Below are 21,417 nucleotides of genomic sequence, written 5' to 3'. Positions count from 1 at the left end.
AACTATATTTTGTTTTCTTTATTTGCTTTGCCTACTACATCTTTACTATTAGTTAAATTCTGTATAATGTGTGTTTTTTTATTTATTTAATTACTTATTTATTTATTTTTCTTAATTATTTATAGTTGTAAAAGTATGTATAAGTAATTATTTTAATTATATATTTTACGTATAATTTACTTATATGCTGAGATTTGGGTGTGTTGGGTGTACTTGTGTGGGAGGGAGGTGTTTGTGTTGTAAAGAGTGCAAAAATCAATAACAAGTAATTGATAAAAAAAATCATTTTGGGTAGCAGCAAATAATAAGGGACCAAAAAGTAAAGATTTAAAATAAAATCATAATAGAATAAAATGTAAAAAGAAAAAACAGTGGCTTGGGGGTTCTCGGGGTGAAATTGTAAAGATTTACATACTTCAGAATTTTTTTTAATCCTACTTATTATAATTTTAACATTTTATCAGATTTTAGTTGTTTAAAATGTATTTAGTCTGTTTTTGCCTTTTTAAATGAAGCATGTTTTTTTATTATTTTCTACAATTAGCTCACTAGTGGACATGTGGGAATAAACGCATACAAAAATACTCTTCTTAATTCCAAAATCGGCTTAAAAAATCGGTTTAAAATCGACCTGCACAATCAACTGAAAATGCATTGACATCATATCAGCTTGTGTGATTCACGTCACAAAAGATGTGTAAATCACAATCAATGGTTACTTTGCATGTTTCCACACACGCTCAGACAGAGAAACCATAATGTGTTTAAAAAATGTTCCAGTGCACAACACTGATATTGTTTGTACAGTAACTGTTGTCCATATTGGCTTTGACCAGTACCACCACAAAGGAGAATCATTATTCTTTGGTGTTTCCTCGATAAGTTCTAACTTGTCTCTTCTTGAGATAACTTGCAGTATAATTAACGCTGACTTTTATTTCAATAAAACTGTTGCAGTGAAATGGAAACAATGTCTTAGTTTTTTGTTTTGCTATTTGTTGGAAGTCATAAATCTGATCACTAATATCACACAGAGTTTTCCTCATGTTGTGCAGCTCTAGTTTAAAAGCTTCAAACTGGTGGAAATCTGCTGTTTTTCCTTAAACCTTTATTGACAAAGACAATTTTTGTCTGGTTAAGTTCCTGAAATCATCTTAAATGTCGTCGGCCACATCGACGTGACGCTAACTCTGTAAAGAAGCGTTTTCATGTCGTTTTTTCTGAGTGTTGTTAAGCTGCACCAGGACCACCAGGGGGCAGCAGTGGAGCTCTTTCATTTAGTCTGTTTACTGTAATGTTTAGTGTCTGTTTTTGTTCATTTATTGTTCTTCAAGTTATTCGGTGAAGCTGCTGCCTTACAGAACCTCGGTTCTGATGGAGGAACAAACTGTTCTGCCCAGAAGTCTGACATTTCAGCTTCTGCCTGCAGATGCAGGAGAAGACCCTCTAAAAACATTCTGTTTAATGAATCAAAGTATGAAGGCGTGCTCCACCGCTCTGCCCCGTGACTGCTGGGCACTCCTTTTATTCTCCTTCACTATAAATGAGACTTCAGATTGGAGGCGGAACAGAGTTAAACCATTATCAGTTTTTCCCGGGAGGCTGCAGCTCGGGAAAATCCTGGCTTCAAGGATGCGTTAATGTCTGGACAGGAGGCATCGGTCCGTCCCGACTGAGGAGCTGCTGCTCGTCTGTCATGTTTACAGATCTATAGAGAAGTTCTGTTGTTGTGATGTGGTACAGACACACGGCGGCCTCAGGTTGGGTCTAAATCCAGCCTCCATGATGTGATTGGATAAAGTGATTGTGTAACAGGTTTGCCTCTCACTGTTTATTCTCTAAAGTCTTCATTGGAGACAAATTTGATGAGGAACTCAGAAAAAGTTAATTCCTTAAATGAATGTTTCTACTTATAGACAATGTGGTTCAAAGGTTTTAATAAGAACAGTTCAAATCAAATGAAGTTAAACGGTTTACAAGCAGGAAAAAGATTCCTCTTCTGCTGATAGTTCAGTAACTTCTTCTGCGTCTCCGTTCCCTCTGGTGGAATAATCTGGTGGCTTCTCCGTCTGAAACATGAATTAATCTGGATGATTGCATCAAAACAGCAGCTGCTGCTGAAACGTGTTGGAAACGCAGCAAAGTCTCGTGTGCTCAGATTATCATTTCAGAGATTATTTGTTATGTAACGGTTATTGTTTTTAGAGACCCAGTGAAGCTGTGAGGTCACAGACCAGCTCTGTCTGGACCCAGCTCAGCAGAACCGGATCAGCACTTTGGCTCACTAAAACCCAAAGAGAAAACCAGTGAGATTCTGTCTTCAGATCCGTTTTCTTCTGTCTGTTCTGATGTTTCTCTCTGGTTTACCAGCTGTTCTCCTGGAGGGAGGGGCTAATCTTCTGTAGGACTGTCCAGAAGTCGTGGACGGTGAAGTCACGGCTCACAGAAACCCATTATCATCCAGGCGTCCAGCAGCCCCACCCTATGAGTCCAGCAGAGGTCAGGGGTCAATCCCTCCAGGATTCAGTCCTCCGGATCTGAACCAGCTTCTCCCTTGTCTCCTCCTGGATGAACTTCATTCACAAATCCTCCCAAGTTTTTTCTCAGGATCTAATCTGGCATCAGACGCCTGCTGAGAAACGTTCAGAAAAACGTGTGACTCCACGAGGAAAGCTGTGAGTCTGCTGTCTCACGCATCGACTTTGTCTGCATGACATAACTGGAGGAGATACACAGAGGAGATCCTGACAGGAGATCCAGAGAGGAAATCAAGACAGGAGGAAGGAAGGTCATGAGAGGAGATCCTGAAAGGAGAGCCAATGAAGAGATCCAGAGAGGGAGACTCTTTGAGAAGATCATGAAAGGAAATCCTAAGAGGAGATTGAGACAGGATATTCAAAGAGGAGATCCAAGGTCCTTGGAGGAGATCCTGTGGGGAGGTTGTTACAGAAGATCCTAATGTGTGATCTTGAGAGGAGATCGAGACAAAAAATCCCAAGAGGAAATCCAAATAGGAGATCCTGAAAGGAGATCAAATGAGGAGATCCTGAAAGGAGCTCATACAAGGAGGTCCTAGAAGGGGTTTGTGAGAGAAGATCCTGTGAGGAGATCCAGATCTCCCAAGAAGAGATCCTGGATGTCCGTCAGCTTTGAAATCCTGAGCCTTCCCAGGTCGTGGAGCTCCTTTTCCTTAACGCTCCAGTAAGTCCTTTCGTAGCTTCGGTGTGAGTTTGACTCTGTGACACTTTCAAATATTTTTACCTCAAACAAAAATATCTTCAAAAATCCATTATGAAAGTGTGACTTCAGAAGATTTTCCTGCAGTAAAATCCTCTAACGTTGTGATGTCTTTGAGTTTTTCTCCCATAAAGATCAGTTTTTCATGATGATCTGTGTTTTAAATCACTTTTATGTTTATTTTAGTTCCCCTTTCGTCTCAAAGCTTCTTCCATATTTCCTCTGCTGTCATGAAGGTCATTTTTGTATCCTAGGAGTGAATCAAATAAAATGCTTTTTTTCTTCCTCCAGGAGAAAAGGGAGGCTGTGAAGGAAGGAAAGTGCTGCCTCTCTGTGTTTTTCAGCTTTATTGATTTGCTGATCGGAGTAGAAAGAATAATCGTCCCCTGGCGGTGGACCTGGGTGACTTCCACGTGAGGCCAGAGAAAGAGGCCTTCAGGGTGTCTGGGCTCGCTCAGTAATGCTTCTTCCCCTAATTGCCTCCGTTTAGAGGCGAGCGCCGACTGCAGCGGGCATTCAGGGATTTAATCACCCACCAGAAACGGCTGCCGGGTTCTGGGACCTTTTATTCTGAAGTGTCGGACTCGTGTTCGGTCCGATTCTGAGCTGTTATTGATTCCACACAACCGTCTGGGAGCTGGTTGGTGTGGCTCCTCCAGCTTTCAGGAAACCTCCCAGTAAATACGAGAAGAAGAACTCGGTTGGAGGTTTGAAGAAGCAGTGACAGTGAAAAGCTTCTTCCTGCAGCAGAAGAACTTCTTCTTGTAGCAGAAGATTTTCTTCTTGTACCAGAAGAGCTTCTTCCTGCAGCAGAAGAACTTCTTCCTGCAGCAGAAGAACTTCTTCCTGCAGCAGAAGAACTTCTTCCTTCATCAGCCACTCTCAGAATGTTCTGTCACGCACAGTGATTCTTCCTTGGGGTCTAAACCTGGTACTGATTTGCTTCGAGGCTTTTTGTCGTTCTGCTAGATGTTCAAGGCGCTGCATGAGTGCTTTATGTTGCTGTCATGAATAACTGAATACAAGACGAGTAATTCACGGGATGAATAAAAGATGGAGGACATTAAAGGAAGAACCAATCAGACTGATCTCAGTTTAAAAACCCATGCCGTGACCCTCGTCCCATGATGGGTTTGCTGTGAGCGCAGCAGCAGCAGCAACAGCAGCCGTTGAGTGTGCTTGAATGGAGAGGATGACTGCTGCTGAATGCACCAGAGAACAGTGAATTATTCCATCAGCCGGATGAGAACAGATGACACTCTTTATGTTAGAAAATCCAGAAGAAGCATGAAGAAGAATGTTCTGCATCTGAGTGGAGAACCTGCTGCTCCCAGCTTCCAGGGTTCTGGCTGAAGCTGCGTTCATGTTCTGTGGAGGAACCTGTGCTTCACATCTGACCAGAAACGTATGCTTCATCCTCATAATAAAACGTCTCTTCAGTTTAAGGAAATCAAACAGAAGATCTGAGTCTTCTGCCTCCAGAGACACCTGGATGTTCTGGAGCATCTCTTCATTAGTCTGGTTATCTACAGACTGGAACATTTAGATGTATTCACTTAGCAGATGCTTTTATCCAGAGCGACTTACAAACGAGGTCCATCACAGGCAAACGCTGACGGATCGTGTTGGACATCAGATGGAGATCCAGCTTTGTAAGGCTGATTAAAGCGTGCAGAGGTGGGTGTTCCACAGGAGAGCTTCGCTCTGAGAGTCATGCAAACGTTGGTCCTGAGACTCTGGAAACATTAATGTTGAGTTCTGCACTGAACACACTTTTAAGTCAGGTCATTTGCTGGACGAACAGAAGGTTTTCTTTTTGTTGATGCACTAAAATGAAATGATGAAGAGAAAAAAATCAAACATTTTCAGGTTTTTTTGTGCATTGCTGATGTTTTCTGCAAACCTTCCTTCCTCAGAGGTCTTTGTGTTTGACAGTTGAAGTGGACCCTCAGTCGTCTCTGAAGTTTGACCATCACATCAAACGTCCCTGACAACCTTCGATTTCATTCAGAATTTTACGTGAACGTCTCAAAAGGTTTTTGTCCTAAAACAAACGTTCCTAGAGTTCTGACTCAGCTGTGAAATCCCTGGACCTCTGGATTACGTTTACCTTCGTCTGCTGTTTAAGAAGGATTTTCACGTTCATTTCATTTGTGGGTTTATATGTTTTAATTTTCCCTCTACACGTTTGATCTGTTACGTAACAGAAGGAAATGTTTGATCCCAACTTTTACTGAAAAAAAGACAAAATGAACGACTCAGAAGTGGCTGTTTTGTTCAGTTTCATGTTTATTGTGGAGTATTATGATGAAGAATGTCAAGTTAGAGCTTTAAAAAGGGATGGACATCAACTAAAAGATAAATGATTTGACTAAATAGGGTTATATAAGTTTGCTCCCTATCAAACAATTAATTCAGCTCCATCTGACAAACTTAATATTTCATGGTTCTAATGTGTCGTGTTCTGTGTGCATTTAGCTCTTTTTATGATTTAATCATTATAATTGAATTATTTACATGTGTTTTCCAATATTTCATGACTAATTATCCTAGATTAAATCTGAATATATTGATGTTTCTGCTGTTTGTCTTTGGTTTTGATTCCTTTAAATTAACTTTTACTAAATTCTTTCAAAGTAGAAGAAAAAGCTCAAAAAGACCCTTCAATACAAGATTAAAGAATATAGTTCATTTGTCTTAGATATAAACCATTAAAAAGCATCAATGAAAACCCTAAGGTCCCGTCTGGGTCCTCCCTGCATGTTTGGTTTTTCTCCGACTCTCAGTCCAGAATCAGACTTCACTCTACAGCGTCCCTGTCTGAGTGAACCCCCCCCCACCCTACTGTAGCTAGGACAGGCTCCAGCAACCCCATAAGAGAAACAGCAGGTTAGAAGACAGATGGAGAGAGTCTTTCCTTGTTCTCATTTTGCCTCTCTTTAGGAAGGCTTTGGAGATCAGCTCCACGGCTGATGGTTCCGGTCGGTCCGAGGAACAACATCTGCCAAGTTCTGCTGCAGGTCAGTGAATGGAGAGGACGACTGCAGCTGCAGACCGCAGACTCAGTAAATATATTACATTTGAGTTTGTGACATCTACACGTCTGCTCAAACCAAGAACTAGGAACGTGCTTTGATGTTCATATGTCTGTTCCTGAAGAACCGTCAAAACCTCCACGAGTCAGCAGGACTTATGCAGCTTTAGGAGAACTTAGATTCTGTTCATGATGGATGTTTCTGCTCTCACTGGTGTTTGTGTTTTTATAGAATTCAGAGGATGTGATGAAGAACTGAACCTCTGATGAAGCGGATCTTTAGTAAGTCTGCTGTGGCTGTTTGCAGTCAGTGACTTGGTTTTGTCCTGCAGAGATGTTCTGATGATTCTGTTTGTCTCCTTCAGGTTCTCAGCTGGTTCTGGTTCTGCTGGAGGAAGTGAGTAAATACACACAAACCTTCCTGTTTGTTTTCTATATCGACAACAGTAAAAAGACCATTTTAGAACATTCTGCACTGAAACGTTTTATTTTTCCATTTGGCGCCTTCAACCCGACCTTTTATTTTGTAAATGAATGTTTTATAAATAAACGGAAGTTTCAGCGCCGCCTTCATCATCATCATCATCAGTCACGTCCTCGTCATTCTCGCGGCTCATAAAGCGTCAGACCGTCGCTCACGTTTGGGTTTGTCCGGGAGCACGTGAATGCAGCACGAGCTGTTGAGGTGATCCATGGCAACAGCCCCGCGCGCGCGCTCCCCGCCGGTCCCTGCCCCGTGCCCGCCGCAGCAGCACACTCGGAACGCACGCGGAGACATGACTGCCGACGGGCTCCGCGCTTGAATTTCGGCATCAAGGTGACCGGGAGGGCCCCGCGCGGGAACGGCAGGTGACGGCGGCCGCGTCGCGAGGAGTGCTCGGAACGGACGGCAGAATGAGCGCGCGCTTCTTCGGTTCGGCAGCCTGCGGGCGGAGGGGCTCCATCTTCTGAAGTAACTGCTAACCTGCCGCGGTACCCCCCTCCCCAGCCCCCAGCATCGGCGGGTCCTCCCCCCTCCCCCCGCAGCCTCCATCACTCATCCTCACCGGGAAGATGGCGACCGGCTCCGGCTGGCAGCCGTTCTACTGCCCCGCCGGTCAGGGCAAATTCTCCCCGTCCTCCTCCGGGCCGTTCCAGGCCGGCCTCGCCATGGAGTACACGCAGGACCTGCACCTGAAGATGAGCAAGAAGATCGCGCAGCTCACCAAGGTAAGGCGCGCGCGCGCGCGGGCCGCTCCTCCGAGGCCAGCCGGTCCCGGGTGGTCCGGAACGGTTCTCCAGTGACCCGGGTCAGTCATTTATGAACACTGTGTTCTGAGACGTTCAGTTTAACAGAGTCCCCTGAACGCACCTCCACACAGACGTTACATGATGTTGATGATCCGACGTCATCAGGTCACCTGCAGACGGTTTTGATTGACAGCTGCGGTTTAGTGATGAGGGAACCCTCGCCTGCAGCTCCACCTGCAGCTCCACCTGCAGCTTCACCTGCAGCTCCAACCTCAGACGAACAAACTGTCCTCTGAGTCTGGAGACCAGGAGCTTCTGACAGCAGAACTCTGACTGACTGACTGGTGTGTTCAGTGACAGTAGGAGCTTTCACCACCAGAGAGGAACTTCTGCCTCCATTGTTAAGGTCTGAATGAAAAATGACCCGATGCCTCTGCTGTGAGCCTAATTTACCCTGAAATGCTGAGAAACTGCCCCCAGCTCGATCTTTGGTCCCAGGAAAAAAACTTTTCATCATCTCAGCTGTTCTGCTCTGTGGTTCTGCTGTGGTCAGCCCAAACCAGAGCTGCTGCAGCTCCTCAGAACCCTGATGGAAAACTCCTGCTCTGTCAGAGTAGCTGCATGGTGACTCTTAAAGACGAAACCTTTGAAAGACTTTAGTTTTTTAACTGTTAACAAGATAATTTTCCACTTTTCTCCTTCAAAATCTCCTGGAATCATCAAGTCAATCCAAAAATGACAATAAATGAAAGAAGATAAACTCTGGAGCTCCGGAGTTAAAGAGTTAAAGCCTGCGCCGTCAGTCCACGGTGTTCCTGAGCTTCTCCCAATATTTTCCTGCTTCTGGATGCAGTCCGGAATTTTCCTAGAACCTTCAAACTTCCAAAGACCATGACATAAATTTATAAACATTTACAGATTAAGATAATAGTTGTCTGTATTGGAGGACTGGACCGAGTCAGTGTGACATCACCCGTTGAAAACGGTTTACTTCCAGCTCCATCCAAATGAAATCATTTGTGTCACCTTTTTTCCTGATACGGACGCCGCCATGTTGGAGCCAGACGTCGTCAATGAGCAGTGATTGGTCCAAGTCGCTCTTAGTTACCGTTTCCATAGCAACCATTCTCACCAATCAGGAGTCAGCTCGTTGGAAAGCCACACCCCTACCTTGAAAACAGATTGCATAAAATCTGTCAAAGGTTTTGGATGTTGGGGGGCTGCAGGCTCCGCCTATTTTTATGGAGGGCTCTGATTGATCAGTTTATGACTTCAATAACTTGTTGTAAAAAAAAAAAAGATTATTTAGAAGTAACAGCTGTTTATTTCTCTATAGAAGTCAAGGAGATTTTGACTTCCTGTTTGGAACACCAGGGGGGAGGAGTCACTTGGTCCAGTTCTCATATACAGTCATTGTAAACAGCTCCCCTAACTGCACACATTTGTGTCTTTCAAGATAACGACCAAACATGTTAGTGTGTTTTTCTACAACAGAACACGTTTCATTGTAGATCTAGGACCAATAGCTTGCACTCTAGTAGATCTAAACTCGTCTGCACTGTTTTTCTGCACTTTTTGGTTGCTGGGAGGATATTCGTGTTCGTCTGTGAGTTCCTGAAGTGCTGATGGAAAGCGGTGTGTCAGCTGAGGCTTCAGAGGCTTTGAAGCTAAACTTGGCTGCACATTCTGTTCCTCTTTGTCCTGAGAAAAGAGGAGAATTTCTCTCAAACGCGAGCTTCCCTTCCTGCAGGCGACCCATCTGAGCCTCACCGGTGTTTTGTGTGAAGCTGCAGCAGAGCGGCCATCTGCTCACGCCGCCGCTCATCCGTGCACGTTCACACGCGCATGCACGAGGCCTCCTCCAGCATCCGTGGAGCTCTCCCGGTCCTGCTGCCATGAACAGAATCAGATTGGGTGTCTGATCGGCGCCACCTCTGGGCTGGGCGAGCACCTGGAGGTGGTTGCAACGCGGCGTCCAGCTTCAGGGTCGGTGATGGAGGACGTGTCGGCCGTGGCGCTTTCTTCCTGCAGAGCTGCCGTCATGGTGATTTGTAAAGCTGTGTTTCAATAAGTCAAACTCGGCCTTCGCCGAGGAGGAGCAGGGCCGTGGTGGAGTTTGGTTGCCATGGCAACACATTTTATGTCAAGTGAAAGGCTGGGAAGTTTTTTCTTTCATAAATGTTTTTCTGGAGAAATATTTCGGTCAGGTCTTTGTGTAGTTGTGTGTGTTATCAGCGATACCCGACTGGCTTCACCTTCGATGTGAGTCGGGAATGAAACCGTCAGGACGCGGTGAGGGAGACGCTGACGGCTGAAACGTTCTTCCTTCCGTCCTGCATGTCCTCTCGTGACAGATTAGTTGACATTATCGCGTCGTTCCAGGCGAATTCTTGAAGATCCAGGAAGCTTTAACCCACATTGGTGAAGGTTTATCCTCCTCAGAGCAGGACATCCCATAAACCGAAGATAAGAGGATTTAGTGTGATCCTCCGATTATGAATTCATTCATACGGAGGCTAAAACGTCTCCATCCTGACGTTTCCATTCACGACCATATTCCACCCAGAAGAGGATCATTCTTCAGCTACTCCACGTCTCCTCCTGGAGGAGCAGAAGATGAAGATTTGGGAGAACGGGAACTGAAAAGTTTTCTCTGTGACCAAACATGATCCAGAGAAACTCTTCCTAAAGCCGGAAGGCTGTAATCCAGGAGAATTCTCTGTGTGAGGATGGACCTTTCCATGAAACCATCATCAGGCTGATGTTCCACAAATATTCTGTATCAAGTACTTCAGAAAGGACTTTTCAGTTTTCGTTTGTGCTTCTGCTTCTCTGGAATTCATGGAAAAGATTCCCGCTCCAGCTCCTCCTTCTCTCTGTGGTTCTTCTCCATGGATTTTTTTGGGTCAGTGAAGGTTCTGCTGCACGTTCTGGACCTCATGGTGTCAGACGATGTTCTTAACTGTAACAGAGGCAGAAACATGGGGGGCGGAGCCTGTGTGGAGGACGGCGTTCTTCAGCTTTGGGGTTGAGGAGGTCGTTTCAGGAAAGAAGATCAACCTGATGCTTCTCCTCCTCTGATTGTCACAGCTTCATGTCAGATTTCATTAAGATCTGCCCTGCTCCTCTCACAGGAGGAGGGAAAATGGGGGCTGAGAGCTGGCCAGCGCGGAAAACAAAGCCCGCCGGCGTTCAATGTGACACACCAGTGCACACAGGAGGGGCGGGGTCTCAATGACAAGTCTTCTTTGATGAAACGCTGAATTAACAACAGGTAGAGGTGTGCTGCTCAGCTTCTCTACCTGTTGTTAATTCAGCATTTCTGTTCTTTTTAAAACAGATAGTTTTTTTTTTATCCAAACAGTCCATCAAGTGTCCCCCCTCCCTCCGCTGTTCTCTCCTGAAGACGGCGGCGCTCTGGCAGCGCTCTCCGTGTTTATCAGTCTGTCCTCTCCTCCGGCTAAAGGACATCCAAACAACAGCAGGGAGAACCGTGACTTCACTCCGCCTTCAGTCTCCCGTCCATTAAGGGGGGGGTCGCTCCGACGGAGGAGGAAAGAAACACGAGGATGAAGCCGTCCTCAGAACCCTCGGGTTCCTGATCCGACTTCAGCTTTTACTTTGAAAGGGATTTTAATGAATAAAAAACCTATTTAAGTTCAAACTGAGGAGAGATTTATAATTCTGTCATCAGTTGGCTCCACTTATTTATTCGGTCCCGATGGACCCAGGGTTGATGTCAGTAACATCTGGTTAAGAAGATGCTGCTCCTTCTACAGCTTTCAAATGTCCTCGAGATTCAGGCTGCTCCTGTTCTGCGCGGCGCCCCCTGGAGGCCTGGAGGACACATTCCTGGTTCTAGATTTGAACACGAAACCTTCAAAACATCGCAGACGTTTGTAGAACCTGAGAGTGAATTGACGAATGAAACGCTGCAGGTTAATGATTTTGATCATTAATTTTAAAATAACAAAGTTTTTGTTTGTTTCAATTATTCTTCAGCAGTAAAACAAAGAACGAATTTAAGAAATCATTCAGGGTGGAGCTTTAAATGAGTCAGAGATGATAACACTGATTAATGGCTAGTTTGAGCTCTTATGAACTCTCGTTCTCTATCTAACTCGCTGTTGTGTGAGGTCACTCAAAGGGGGCGTGGCTTTGTGAAAATGTGACATCAAAATCTCCATAAAAGTCTCCTATGTCATAGAAATGGTCCTGATGTGACAGAACTTTTGTATTTGAACCCTTTCAAAATGTTGTAACTTCTGTCTTTGGGTCTGGCGGATTTAAGCCTGAGGCTCCGCCCCTCCTATACCTGCCAGCCTTCGGACGCTTAGTTGATTGTCTGAAAAACAACGGCTCCTTTTCCGTCCGTTTGCTGGTTTGATGTTTCTGCAGCAGATCTCTGCTCGAGGTCGTCTGGCGTTCTGACTCCGAGACTCATCAGAAACCAGCGTGTCAACACAAACTATCAACACACACTATCAACACACACTGTGAACACACACTATCAACACACACTGTGAACACACACTATCAACACACACTGTGAACACACACTGTGAACACAAACTATCAACACAAACTATCAACACACACTATCAGCACACACTGAACACACGAGCGTTAATGAACACAACGAGCTGCAGCGCTGTGAGCAAAGCTGAAAGCTGAGCAGAACCTCATGCGGGTCCCAGAGGAAGTTCTCTGACGGTGGATCGTTCACCACGGAGACTGAAACCGTCATGGAGGACTGCAGCAGAACCGGGCCGCTGTCACAGAACCTCAGACCAGACGACCAGCAGAGGGCGGTCCATAGACGTCTGGAGGAGACCGTTCTGCTCCTCCCTCTGACATAATCTGACTCGTTCCTGAGCGGCTCAAGCAGAAAGGAACTCTGGGTAATGTAATCCCACAGGAATGTGGACAAACTTTAACACATCCATGAAAAATGTCAGCAAAAAGTCAAAGGTGTTTCCTGAGAAACAGAGTCATCGTCGCACGACTCGCATGAATCATTTATGGGATGGAAATGGCGTTCCTGTTTGGTCTTCCTCGCCATCATCTTCATCATTAAAGGTTAAAGGCCATTCTGTCCTCAGAGATTCTGACATGAAGAGTTTAATTTAAGACGCCAAGCAGCTGAACTGATTTAGGATTCACTTTGAAATTATGGAACACGTTCACACCAACAGAGCTAGTCTGGTTCTGGTCCTGGTGTGAACCTGGTCTGGTCTTGGTTTGGTGCTGGTCTGATTTAAGCCTGATCCTGGTCAGATGCTGGTCTTTGTGTAATCCTGGACTGGTTCTGGTTTTCTTCTGTTCTGGTCTTCTTCTGTTCTGGTCTGGGTCTAGTTTAGTCCTGGTCTGGTTTAATCTATTGGTTCTCTTGGTACGGTCCACTTCAGTGTGAACGCAAGTGGACTTTCTAAAGAAAGAGGAAAATGAAAGAGATGAGAACCAAAGATAGGAGGAGAATCAAAGAGAGGAGAACCAAAGAGAGGAGGAGAATCAAAGAGAGGAGGAGAACCAAAGAGAAGAGAACCAAAGAGAGGAGAACCAAAGATAGGAGGAAAATCAAAGAGAGGAGAACCAAAGAGAGGAGGAGAATCAAAGAGAGGAGGAGAACCAAAGAGAGGAGGAGAATCAAAGAGAGGAGAACCAAAGATAGGAGGAGAATCAAAGAGAGGAGGAGAATCAAAGAGAGGAGGAGAATGAAAGAGAGGAGAACCAAAGAGAGGAGAACCAAAGAGAGGAGGAGAATCAAAGAGAGGAGAATCAAAGAGAGGAGAACCAAAGATAGGAGGGGAACCAGAGAGAGGATGAGAATGAAAATGAGGAGGAGGAGAAGGAGAAGGAGGAGGAGAAGGAGGAGGAGGAGAATGAAAATGATTTGATTTTAAAATGCCCTTTATTGGACCATTCTAATATTTACAAATTAATCCACATGATAAAAAAGAAAAGAAATAATGATGACATGAACTCTGAGGAGGGCTGCACGGTGGTGCAGTGGTTAGCGCTCTTGCCTCACAGCGAGAAGGCCCCGGTTCGACTCCCGGCTGGGACCTTTCTGTGTGGAGTTTGCATGTTCTCCCCGTGCATGCGTGGGTTTTCACCGGGGACTCTGGCTTCCTCCCACCGTCCAAAAACATGCTTCATAGGTTAATTGGTGACTCTGAATTGCCCCTAGGTGTGAATGTGAGAGTGAATGTGTGTGATTGCGGCCCTGAGACAGACTGGCGACCTGTCCAGGGTGAACCCCGCCTTCGCCCTTCAGTAGCCGGGATAGGCTCCGGCACCCCCGCGACCCCGAAAGGGACGAAGCGGTCAAGAAAATGGATGGATGGATGGATGAACTCTGAGGTTCAAAAGGAGAAAAGGAGTTCCCCATCAGCAGTCACATGACACAAAACTTTCTCTACAGCCCAGGTTTGGGAGAATTCCTCCAGCCTTTCAGTCACTCTGAAATAAGCATATTCCACACGTAACCGTGATCTTAAAAGAGCATAAAACATCTGTTGGACATCAATGAAAGAGAGGAGAATCAAAGATAGGAGGAGAACCAAAGAGAGGAGGAGAATCAAAGAGAGGAGGAGAACCAAAGAGAGGAGGAGAACCAGAGAGAAGAGGAGAATGAAAGAGAGGAGGAGAATCAAAGAGAGGAGAACCAAAGAGAGGAGAATGAAAGAGAGGAGGTGAACCAAAAAGAGGAGGAGAACCAAAGAGAGGAGGTGCTGAAAGCTCCATGTGTTTGGAGGAGAACTGAACAGCCATAGTGTGAATCCGAAGGAGCTGAAAACATGAAGACTTTTTATAAGTGCATGCTGGGTAAAGGAGGAGCAGTGAGGAGCAGCAGGAGCTCCTTCTGATATGAGGAGGAGGTGCTTTTCTTTAGTCTGCTTTTGGTCAGAACTCGGAGACGATAGCACCTCCTACGGAGTGGTTCAGACTTTGGTTCTCCTCTCAGAAGGTTTAGGAGAAAACCTCAGAGTTCCTTTAATCCCTCTAAACATGTTTCATGTGTTTCTTTGTTTTAAGACATCGTGTAAACGGTGTCCAGTTTAATGAAACTGATCTTCATTTCTCTGAACCATTTCATTAAACCAAAGAACCAAACGGTCTGTTTTTAAAAGGAACCAGAAGCAGAACTCTGAGGTTCTGAGGAGGGAGATCCGGCTCAGAAACAGTCGAGTCTTTGAGAGAGGAAGCACAGAATGAAAAGCATGTTCAGCCTCAGCCTGAACAAACGACTGCTGGAGGTCACATGACCACATCAGGCTGACAACGGTTCAGAGATGGTCGCTTCGGGCGCGGCTGACCTCATTCTGAACATCCTCCAACCCTCACCTCTCCGTCAGTCTTCACATCCTCGGATCCACAGGAAGCTCTGATTAGAGGATGTTTTCACACACGAGGCGGGACAGGAAACAGGTTTTTATTTGTTAATGATAAAATAACCAAGAGAAAACCTCCAAATGTCACCTTGGGATTTTCATCCAAAACCAAAGATGGTTTCAGATCCTAAAGTTCATTTCAGGAATCCGATGTTGGTGCTTTTACAGCACACCAGTCCGGTTTACTGTATCGTACAGTGGATCCAGTCCTGGTTCTGCTGCTCCATAACTGAAGAGACTCTCAACATCTCAGTAACTCCAAACGGTGGAGACTCTCATGGTCTGCCTGAAACCTTCAGAAACGCTGCAGCAGCTCCAGCTCTAGCAAGAAACCTGAGGGAGGCTCTCAGTCTGGTAGAAAAGTCGACGTCTGATGGTGTTAAATATCGTCAAAAACGGTCTGCTTGCTGCCCCCTACAGGTTGAAACAATGCAGTGCAGTTGAATTTTGTGATTGGTCAACTGGTGTAAGTCCCACAAGTTCCGCATCATCATGCTCAGCAGCTCTAGTATATAAGCCCCGCCCATCTTTGATTCTGTTACTCAGTCGTAATTTTCAAATCTGGACTGAGAATGAAATCGGCCTCCAACTGTCCTGTTTGGTTACACTTTAAAATGAAAAAATGAAAAAGGAAAACATTTGAATAAAAAAACGATAAACCTAAAACTTAACAAATGAAAACAAATATTTTTTTATAACAGACGCTGCTCTGGGTGGAAATCATTACCAGTGACCAGATGTCCATCATGTCCCAGTAGCCAATGAGATCAAAGCCCCGCCCCCAAAAATAACAAATTTGAACTGAAACTTTAGATTGAGAACAAAGATGGAGAGAAACGAAAAAACACATTTGAAAATTTCAGATATTTTCTTAATGTTTTAATTAATAATCTGATTTTCATTTAGTTTTAGTTTAATCTGATTTGACCCAAAGTGAAACTATAAATAATATTCTTTAGTCTTTAAATTTATTGTTCATCATTAGTTGATATTGTATTATGGGATGCAGAAACAGAAGCTTCTTTTTTCATGAATTTTTATGAAGTTACTTGACGTTTTTATTCCTCATCAGAAGTTTTGTGTTGGAACTGAAGCATCACATTAACTGTTCTGATGCTGAGCAGTAAACCTGCAGTGATGCCCTCAAAACTGGGGCAAAAACTGACCCCTCATCACTGATGGAGGTCTGACATCAAAGATGGTCGAAAATCTCAATTCTTCCAGATCAGCATACACTGATTAATGCTAAAAAGATCATTTTTTATATTTATGTAAAGAGCAGCTCAGCTCTGAGATGATTTCCATCGAAGTGGCTCATCTTCTCTGGACCTCCAGGTGGTCCTTCAGGCTCACCTGTCCTCTCTGCAGGAACATCTCAGCCTTTTCTTCCCCTCATCCGCCTTTTTTCCTCGTCTTTGATGGTTCGTTCTCCACCGTCACTCCGCTCCAACCTCCTCCTCTCCTGCGGAGGGGACCGTGTCCAGTTGCCATGACAACAGCTGCAATAAGCCTCGCCAATCAGACGTCGTTCCATGCGTATGTTTGTGATTTGATGCTTAACCCCCCCAGCCGTTCCAGAATGTAATTACAGTCTACCTACTCGCTTCTAAATATACCTCAACCCTCAACAGGCACCTGTGGAAACCAGAGTCTGTGTGAGGACGGAGAAGAAGCCGGTGGCTCCTCCTCCTCGGGGGGAGGGGGTGACGTCTGACTCCATTAAAATAAAAACTGTCACGACCCACTTCCTGAGTGGATGGCACTTTTCCCCCAAGAATAAAATCACCACATTTGACTGAGAATCTCTAACTTTCCCACCTGAATCAGAGTCTGACTTCACGCCAGGAAAGGCTGGAGGTGGAGCCAACCCCCAACCTCCCCCACCCCCCCGCTGCTTGCAATCAGGCTGTTCCTCAGCTGAACAGGCTGCTGTTACCCCCCCCCCCTCCATGACTCAACCTCTGAATTAAAACATCCAAACTGACGTTCAGCATTTATTCATTCAGGCTGTTTCTGGGGAGCTCTGATTCACACACTAACTTCTCTTATTATTCTGCCCACTCAAATTCAACATAAAATCTATTTTTAGTTTTATTTACTTCATCTTAAGTCACGATCATCGTGGATCTGTTTCCAAAGCGTTCCGATCATTCTGATGATGCTCTTTTTATCTAAAAACCAGGTTTTATAGGACATAGTTTCTGCAGAGCAGCAGGAGTTCATAAGAAACTCACCTCTGAGTTGTTGCGTGGAGTAAGCCTGCCCCCACATCCCATCATCTGTCTGTTTGGATGTCATCTCATTGTTTAAGTCAGTCTACCCCAGATCTGTTGTGATGACGGACTGACCAGCATCTCCAGTCAGAAGAAGGTTTGAAACTCCAGAACTGTGAAGCTCTGACCTGAAGCTTCACTTTTCTACTGTTTGATGACAAATGATGTTTGGATGAAAGAAGCAGGAACTCCTTTAACCGGGTGTCTGCAGGTGGAATCATGGGTACTCTTATCTACATTTCTACGTCCTTCCTCAAATATTGACGTTTGATTCTAGTCTGTGTTGCTCCTGCCTTTGCATGTTTACTGAGTCAGCTCCTCGCCTGCGAGCTGTCCCAGAGCGGCAGCCGCTCATGTTGGCGTTGGCAGCTCGCAGCAGCATATTTTGTTTGTGTCAGAGCTGCTCCTGATTGGACCTCCACAAATCCTGGATCGCACCTCCATGACTCAGCTCTGCGCCACACGTCTCCTGCTTCAGTCCAAACGGCTCGCTGGGATCGGACTGAAGCAGTTCCCCTCAAACCTCACCTGCAGACAGCACTCTGGTCTTTGGAGTCACACCTGAGAGTTCTGACTGAAGGGAGACGTTTGTTCTTCCTGGTTACTCATAGCAGACGCCAAGAGGATGAAGAACTTCTTTCTCAACACTTTGATTCTGAGACGTTTTCCTTTTCTACTCGTCTTCTTGGTTTTAGGAGGAAGATTCACCTTCTGTGAGGAGATTCAAAAGACCAAACCTTCTTTACATTTTCACTAAGCCCCGCCTCCTGTTGGACACAAACCAGGAAGTACCAAATGTTCTTCTTCTAAAGACCGCTAGTGGTAGATGCAGAGAGGAACGCTTTTCTATCGACTTTAAAACAAAAATAAACACATTTAGGGGGTGTGGCTTTCTCTTTTTGTTGTCCAATGGGTGAACTCGTCAGAGCTTCGTCCTTTCCTTTGCCCCGCCCAGTTTCGTGTACGTTGCGTTGTCTGGTGGAGATGATTTGTACGATGCATATGTGTCTATTAAAATGAAACGATTCGATTCAGTATAAACCTCGATTTTTGGGTTCTGGTTTTATTTCAGTTTGTGTTGTGAATTAGCAAATAACAATGAAGAAAAACCTGTCCGTCATCTCGCACTAACCCTGGTGGGATGTGATAACCGTACGTGTTTGACACTTTAAACCTCATGGTGTGCAGTCTGGATGGAACAAGAACGTCCCACCATTCAGTTCATTCATGTAACGTACGGTTGGGTTTCAAACCGAGAATCAGTGTCCAGACTCTGTTACGGCTTGGAGCCAACCGTAACAAAAGTAAGGCATCATTTTCATCACACGTTGATAAAAATACCAATTTCAGCCAAAATGACTGTTTTCTGGTGTAAAACTGCGTCTGTTTTTGCATTTTATCCTTCAGCCGTTGATTGGAAAACGTCTTAATGAAGAAAAAAATCCTGTTTGGAATAAAGAGAAGCTGCAGCTGAGGAGTCTGGACTCACAGATCTGTTTCTTCCTCTGATTTATTCTTTTTCTTCAGAGACCTGCAGAGAACATCTTTAGCAGTTTCTTGATTCTGCAGACCAGCGAGTTGGTAAAATGCTGCAACTTCAGCTGCTGTATCCTCTGAGGTGAACCTGATCTCTCAGGGAAACGCTCGTCCCTCGCAGAAACCACGATGATCGTCGTGTTCAGATGATTAATCTGCAGGTCTGAGCATCAGCATCACTGTGGAAGGATTTCTAAAAATAAGTTTATTCCAAGTAAATGCAAACCTTCATTCAGACGGCCGTTTCTCTGAAGCAAAAAACTCCTGAAAACAGCAGAAACCGCAGCAGTAAAGACATCCCATCTTCACAGAGGAAGGATGAAAGGAAGTGCATCGCATTCTTGAAGATGCAGCATTGTATGCTGGGAGAACTGTGGTGGGGACAATAGGAAGGAGAATTAATGAATGAATTAATGAAGGATGGGTGGATGGGAAGGATCAGTGATTTAGAGGACCACTAAACCAGTAACGTCCCTGAAACAAACACCAGGATGGATATGGGACTGAAACTGAGCCAAACTAGACCAGAACTGGACCAATATTAAACTGAAAGTGGAGTTTGAGCCACACTGAACCGAGACTGGATTGATGTTGATACTGGACGAACACTTGACTGGATCTGGACTGATTCTGATGCAGGCACATAGACATGCACACGCATGCGTGAAAGCAGCCTCTGGTTTCTCCTTCATCTTTAGGAACAGGATGTTTCAGCTTCTCCGTAACCCTGAGCGTTTCAGTGTTTACCTCATCAGCTCAGCGGTCATCAGAGTCATCAGAGCTGATGAAGGTTGCTGCTGTGCAGGTTAGGACCTGCTGTCCGGCTGTGGTCAGAGAGACGTGGCGTCTGAGTCCATCCTCACTCCAGAGAAGCTGAGCTGCTGCAGGATTCAGAGAAGCTTTCTGCTCCTTTACACAGATTGAGTTCAGGATGTTCTTCTCTTCATGATTGGATTCTTTTGACTCAACAGAGAATTTTCAGACACAGTCTTTATTTTGGGGTTTTATTTTGGCAGGATTTCATAATTTGACACTTATTTGATCTTTTTAAACCTTTCTATCCTGTTTTTGATGTTTGGACCTTCTTTGTTCAGCACATTGGGAACAAATTAAGTGATTTACTCTGCTGTGTGGAAGAGTGACGGGAGTCTGACCTCAGAGTTCTGCTTCCTGAGGTAGGAGGAGCCTCTGAGAAGTAGTCTGTACGAAGAAAGGGTCAGGATGAACAGAGACGCAGACGTGGACATTCACAATAACATTTACTGCAGCTGACGGTTTTCCAGCTGCTTTCAACAGAAATAAAATAAAAGACGAAGACCCGCTCTCGTCATGAGAGCAGCTGCAGCTTTTCTCCATCATCTGATCTGCTGCTTCCATCATCATCACATCTTCCTCTTTTTACTGATTCTGGACAGTTGAAGATGTGAAGTTCTGCAGGAAAATGGGGGAAGAAACAGATAACTGGAAGGAAATCACCATAAAGTAGAATTATCTGTCCAATATAGGAAGTCTTTTTACTAAAGAAATCTTATAAGATCTCCAAACCCATAAGCAAACATTAAAAAAAGAAATTATTGGCTAAAAAATAAACTTTTTTAGAACTGAATGTTCTACAGCCAAATTAGTATTTTTGTTAGTTCTAAGCAAATTGTTTGTGTTTTTGTGAGTTCTTATGAATCTCATTGTAGTTTATTTTGATTATAGTGACGTAAAACTAGGGTAATAATTAGAACAGAACATGTAGAAAATGTAGATCTTAGAATAAGTTGGCCCATCTTAATAAATCATTTTTAAATCTAAAACTAGAATTTATTCTTAGAGCAATCAAAGTAATGATAATGAATATCGTCAATATTCAAAACTGTAATTTTAAGGGTTTTTTGAGTCTTAAGTCAAGTTTTTCTGTTGTCAAGAGAAATAAAAATGTTTGGACATATTTTAATCATAATTTCCTTATTTCTACATTCTGGCTGTTAATGAAACTAACATTCTCTACTTTGTTGATCTGAAAAAGGCTTAGAAAAGTGTAAAGAAATGTTAAAACAACTTCAAACATGCCAAAATATCTAAAAACAGATTTTAAGTCTTCAAGAGTCGTGTGTTTTTATAGTTTTAGACTCTGGATCGGCGTTTTGGCATTGTGAGTCGTCGGTCCGTTCCTCCTCCTTCCGTTCCTCGGCGGTCCGTTCCTCCTCGGTCCGTTGTTCCTCGGTCCATTCCTCGTCGGTCCGTTGTTCCTAGTCGGTCCATTGTTCCTCATTGGTCCGTTGTTCCTCGTCGGTCCGTTGTTCCTCGTCGGTCCGTTGTTCCTCGGTCCGTTGTTCATCGGTCCGCTGTTCCTCGGTCCGTTCCTCCTCGGTCCGTTGTTCCTCGGTCCGTTGTTCCTCGGTCCGTTGTTCCTCGGTTCGTTCCTCGTCCGTTTCTATTCCAGAGGCGTCTTTAACGCCGTCCGTTTCTCCTCGGTCCATTCCTCCTCGGTCCGTTCCTTGTTGGTCCGTTCCTCGTTGGTCCGTTGTTCCTTTGTTCGTTCCTCGTCCGTTTCTATTCCAGAGGCGTCTTTAACGCTGTCCGTTCCTCCTCGGTCCGTTGTTCCTCGGTCCGTTGTTCCTCGGTCCGTTGTTCCTCGGTCCGTTGTTCCTCGGTTCGTTCCTCGTCCGTTTCTATTCCAGAGGCGACTTTAACGCCGTCCGTTGTTCCTCGGTCCGTTTCTCCT

At 44.7% G+C, this 21,417-nt stretch overlaps 1 protein-coding gene across 6 annotated transcripts in view; it reads left to right on the top strand.

The window, feature by feature from the left end:
* Positions 1–21,417, top strand: part of LOC112157780 (protein FAM184A) — a 63,998-nt gene that overhangs the window by 14,322 nt on the left and 28,259 nt on the right. For 2 of the 6 annotated variants that reach the window (XR_002921210.2, XM_024290780.2), the window contains exon 1: positions 6,896–7,480. Coding sequence is in view for 5 of the 6 variants with exons in the window: in XM_024290780.2 (XP_024146548.1) it covers positions 7,325–7,480 (156 nt within the window). In the remaining variant the exon portion in view is untranslated. Of the gene's footprint in view, positions 1–6,180; positions 6,258–6,503; positions 6,554–6,636; positions 6,669–6,893; positions 7,481–21,417 lie in introns of those variants that run through there. The other 4 variants (XM_024290781.2, XM_036210466.1, XM_024290779.2 and 1 more) reach the window with 4 other exon arrangements.

This window comes from Oryzias melastigma, linkage group LG24 (assembly GCF_002922805.2).
Source record: "Oryzias melastigma strain HK-1 linkage group LG24, ASM292280v2, whole genome shotgun sequence".
In the NCBI taxonomy this organism is placed as follows: Eukaryota; Metazoa; Chordata; class Actinopteri; order Beloniformes; family Adrianichthyidae; genus Oryzias; species Oryzias melastigma.
The sequence above is the reverse complement of the archived record's forward strand: the minus strand, read 5'-3'. Positions and strand labels throughout refer to the sequence as shown.